This window comes from Malurus melanocephalus, unplaced genomic scaffold (assembly GCF_030028575.1).
Source record: "Malurus melanocephalus ecotype Western Australia unplaced genomic scaffold, MMel_1.1 scaffold_1064, whole genome shotgun sequence".
Lineage (NCBI taxonomy): Eukaryota > Metazoa > Chordata > Aves > Passeriformes > Maluridae > Malurus > Malurus melanocephalus.
In genome coordinates this window covers 71,309-76,104 of record NW_026624296.1, presented here as the reverse complement: position 1 = coordinate 76,104, position 4,796 = coordinate 71,309, and the positions used below count along the sequence as shown (strand labels likewise).

The 4,796-nt window shown below is 46.4% G+C and overlaps 1 protein-coding gene across 1 annotated transcript in view; it reads right to left on the bottom strand.

Annotated features, from left to right (window-relative positions):
- Window positions 1-451: 451 nt before the first annotated feature.
- Window positions 452-4,796, bottom strand: part of WDR77 (WD repeat domain 77) — a 5,885-nt gene continuing 1,540 nt past the window's right edge. Inside the window, exons 3-8 of the mRNA XM_057386819.1 lie at window positions 4,214-4,284; window positions 3,817-3,871; window positions 3,491-3,562; window positions 3,279-3,387; window positions 2,788-2,856; window positions 452-2,498 (exon numbers count right to left, since the gene is read on the bottom strand). Coding sequence (XP_057242802.1) covers window positions 2,339-2,498; window positions 2,788-2,856; window positions 3,279-3,387; window positions 3,491-3,562; window positions 3,817-3,871; window positions 4,214-4,284 — 536 coding nt within the window. The 3' untranslated portion in view covers window positions 452-2,338. The remainder of the gene's footprint in view (window positions 2,499-2,787; window positions 2,857-3,278; window positions 3,388-3,490; window positions 3,563-3,816; window positions 3,872-4,213; window positions 4,285-4,796) is intronic.

Here is a 4,796-nt window from a genome sequence, read left to right as displayed (position 1 = left end):
AGCAGTGCCAGTGTCCAGCAATGAATGCTGAGCAGTGCCAGTGTCCAGCATAGACTGTGAGCAGTACCAGTGTCCAGCACAGACTGCTGAGCAGTGCCAGTGTCCAGCAAGGAGTGCTGAGCAGTGCCAGTGTCCAGCACAGACTGAGCAGTGCCAGTGTCCATAATGACTGCTGATCAGTGCCTGTGTCCCTGCCACGCTGCCCGTGTTCTGTGTGACTTTCCTGCAGCCCTGCCAGCACGGGTACAGCCAGCTCTGATCCAGCTGCACACCAGGAGGGACTCCTGAGCTGCTGCTCTTGTGCTCCTCTTCCCAGAGTGAAAACCCCAGTGCTACAAACCCCAAAGCAATCCTTTCAGGTAATGTGCAGAGCTGGGGCGTTGCTGCCTCACCGTTCATGGCACTGCTGCCATCCTGTGGCACAACAAACATCTGCCAGACACTGTGGGGTTTTCAGTCTTTAATTGTAAAAACAGAGTTAATACATCACCAGTGACCTGCTGTCCGTACAGGCTTCACCATCCACCAGGAATCATTTGCTATGGACTATTGTTTTACTCACGTGGGACACTGAGTGTGGTTTAATGTTTGACAGTTCAAACTTTTCTTTGTAGCTGTGCCATGATGAAAACCCAATGGAAAAAAAAGTTTTACAAAGAAAAGTTTCCTGAAAGCAAGCAGGACCCAGAGCCTGCCTTGAGCTAGTGCTGAAGATCTGTAGTACCCTGGCATTGAASAGGAATACGGTGAACTTTTATTTAAGAACAGTTTTAATATCAGGGACTGAAATCACAACTTTAACTGTGTGGATGATCTCAGCTGGCTCTCCAATGCTACAGAAGTGGCCCAGTGAAACTTATACCCAGTTACAAATGAAAACCATCTTCCAAGACAACTTTTTCAGAACCAGCACAAGAACTGTTTCAGTACAGCATCAGAAGTCCCTAAGGGAACTTTGGTTCAAGGGGTATTTCTGGGGAAATGTGTCAGTTTTTATCATCATTTACCTTCTTGTCATACACTGCTCTAGAACAGGAAGTTGCTCTSTGAACACCTGTATGACACGGGATTTAAAAAAGCAGCAAGTGGGCTTTACAAAGAGTATGAGAGAAGTACAGAGCCTGGAAAAGCTTAGTCTGCCTAAAAATTAATTGTGGGCTTTGCACAACTAAACCTATGTGTATGCAGAGAGAAAAACTGGAAGCAGTGTACATTTAARTGCTGCCATCATGCTAAAGAACCAGGGGTAACATTCATTTCAACAGTATTTTTGTGTCATTAGTCAGGACTTGCTTAATTCTATCTAGGAAATACTAGGCCAGACCAAGGTCTGTCTAGAGCAGCAGCAATGCATGCAGAGCAATGACTTTTTCCAGGGAAGTGTATTCCAGGGGAAACAGGTGAGTTAAAAATGTACRTGGTGTTTGACAAAAACACCTCAGGGGTTCTGTGGAGTCTGTTTGGGGAGCAGGGAAATGTCCTGTCCCCTGTCACCAGCACAAGAAGTCACTCAGCACAAGTGCATGGATCTGGTTTATCACTAAGCAGAGTCTGGTACAGGARCAAGCAAATGACAACTGAAGTCCTTAGGCCAGTTTTCCCTCACGTAAACCTTTTGTTCAAGGTCTGATCCTTAAGTTGCCTTCAGCACAGAGGAGATGRAATGTGGTGTCAAAGAGTTCAGCACCCATTCCCTCCTGGCTCCCTGCCYTGGGACATCCCAGCATTTCAGCACCATCCCAAATGTTCATTACAGGGATCCTGACAYCAAACTCTGGCACTGCACACCCGTGTCCAGTGCTCACCAGAGGCTCCTCACTGGTGCTGAGGCCCAATCCTCACCCCTTGCTGCATTAAGGACAATACAGGAACCCCTCGAGTCCTTAAATCCCAACAGGTCTTTTCATTCCACCTGATTTACASAGCAAAGAACTTTGCTCTCACATCTACCCAAAAAGAGGTGTGTTGCTAACCTCCTCCAAAGGTTTCTATTAATTCCATGGGTAGTGGGAGAACTGAGGAAGGAATCAAGTCTTTTTGACTTTATTTCTTTTTTCATTACACCTAATTCCCCATCTCTCCAAGTCTCCTCTGTGCCTGAAGTCAATTTATTTCTGGGTAAAACCAAAGTCCTTTATTACAGGAGAAGCTACTCCTGAGAAGAGGGTAAAGCTTGGTTTGAAACTAACTTAAGCCTAATTCAAAATTACTACAGGAACCTTCTCAGCCACAAGCTTCGAGGCAGACAATAGAGCATCCCCACTGCAGTCCACACACCTTCGACTTCAGCAGAATCAAAGTGATGCCAGCAAGGAACTTGGACCATGAGTTTATAAAACTATTCTTTTACACAGTTGATTCCAGAAGCTTCACCAGCTGGGATGGGGACAGTGTGATGTAAAACCTGATGATCCCATCCAACTGTAGTGAGCAAGGCATCATCTGAAGGAGACCAGGACAAGCCTTTTACAAAGTCTCGATGAGAGCGGTCTCTGAACCTGGAAAACATCAACAGTCACTGTGAGTGTGTGGGTTTGTGCAATCCCTAAGTGCTGTTAACATGTGCTCCTCTATTTTGGAGGATTTGCACCTCCAGAGAAGCTGTGGCTGCCCCATCCCTGTGTGCAAGGCCAGGCTGGATGGGGGACAGCAGAAGGTGTCTCTGCCCATGGCAGGGGTTAAAATGAATCATCTTTAAGGTTCCTTCCACCCCAAATCATGCTGGGTTTGTGTGTATTAGTGATGAACTCAAGACAACAGCAGTGAGTACATCCTGTGTGTACTTACACCTCAGAGAGGTCTGAGTCAAGAACAGCAACTGAACAGTCTTCACTGATTGTAGCCAGTAAGGGTGAGCTAGAGGACACAGATGAGAGCACAGTTAGAACAATCATCACAAGAATTTTTAGGGATAAACTTGTGAAAAGCAGGAATCTTAGTGATCCTGAGCCAGGTACAGTGAATTAACTCACAGAAAATCTTAGAAAAATGTTTTCATCAGCATCTGGCAGGGTGCCAGTGMACTGAGTGGGAATGTTCTATTAGAGGCTGAGAGCAAGTGATCCTTCTTTAATCAGAGGTGACTTTAATTAGAAAAATCCCCACAGTGGGTGGGTCAGTAATTCTGGAGCTGCAGAATTCTTGTCATGGACATTCACACGTCAGAAGTGAGATGTTTGCTCTATTCTTTGCTACAACCTCCTTGATAAGAAAACCAAAATGGGCAGGTTTTACACAAAAATAACTCAGGGGCTGCAGCCCCAGGGTTGATTCTGTACCTGTGTGCAGAGAAAGCAAAGCCTGTGATGCTGCGGACGTGCACGGCGGCGCTGAGGGCAGAGTCAGGGTTCTTTGTGTCCACCAGTGCAACTGCTCCACTTTCATCACCTGCCACAGAGGGGGAATGGAGTTACCAGCAAAAACTGTCCTGTCAAAAACTGTCCTGTGAAAATCATGGCCTTGATTTGCCTGGTGGAGCCCAGGTTCTTACCCAAGACAAAGACGTCGCTTTTCTGTGGATGCCACATGACTGAGGTAGGGAGGTGATTACAGGCACTGCAAACTGCGAGGGAAGAAACTGGGATGAGTGTRGAAGGAGTCAGCACCAAGATATTCCTCCTCCATCTCATTTAGCACTGCTATTCCATCAAGATGAGTGTTTTAAGCTTATTGTACTCCTGTGACAGTGTGAAATCTCCTTAGGTTTTAACAGGCACATCACTAGATTTGGGGTTAGACTTAAAAGTTGGGCATAAAATGATTTATTTCTTCCAACMCAAACCCATGGAGAAGCAGTGACTSCATACTGAAACCTACCAATTCGGGTAGCTGGTTTGGGGCATCTGGTGTCCCAGAGTAAAATTCTGTTGTCCTATAAATCCAAAAGGAATGAGAAAGAATGTTACAATTTCTTTGTGGCATAAATTCAGATTTACAGTCAAAATATCCACCCCCCTCTTTATTCTTTTGGGTTAAAATGATGCTGTTATTAAGTGCAGCCTTCAGTCATCCCTGGGACAGAACTAGGAGCTCCCAAAATTTGACACAAACCTGTAAGAATCAGCTTGGTAAACTGATTATCARCTTATCAGACTGCAATAACACAGGTAGGCAGGTTGCAACACGAGGTGGTTTCTAAGTGCATTAAACTGTAAATACCTAAAGTTAAATCTCATTTTTATGGAGTACAGTTAGACAATAGAGTGAGCTTTACCTCAGCACAGGACAGGAACACAGTGTCCTTACCAGGACAGGAAGCCACACATGTCACTGCATCGGAGTGAGCTACCAAAGCACAAAAGGATAAAGAGCCTGAAAGATTGTATCCAACTTCCCCAGCCAGTCCCAAGGACCTGCAGAGGCACAGCAGTTTAACAAAGATTCCTTCATGCCCAGACACAGCACAACTTCTGCTCAGCACCAGCCAAGMGCTTCCTACCAAAGTGATGAGAGCCCAATCCAAGCACAGCCACAAATCCTTGTGACACYCCTGGGCTGAGGGAAGGACCAAAGTAAAGGGGCTCATAAAAAGGAGAGAGGGGTGGCACGGAACTCACCTCTGTAGGAGTGCAGCACCATTTGCTCTGGGATGTCCCAGACTTTCACGCTGCGGACAAGAGCGAGCAGTGAGTGTCCAGCAGAGCCCTGGACACGGCTCCAGGCTGGGGACACTGTAAAACCAATGTAAAACCAGTGTAAAACCAGAGACAGGACACTCACCAGAAATCCCTGCCCCCGCTGACAGCCTGGGTGCTGCCGGCCAGGACCGACACCGTTGTCACAATGTCATCGTGCTC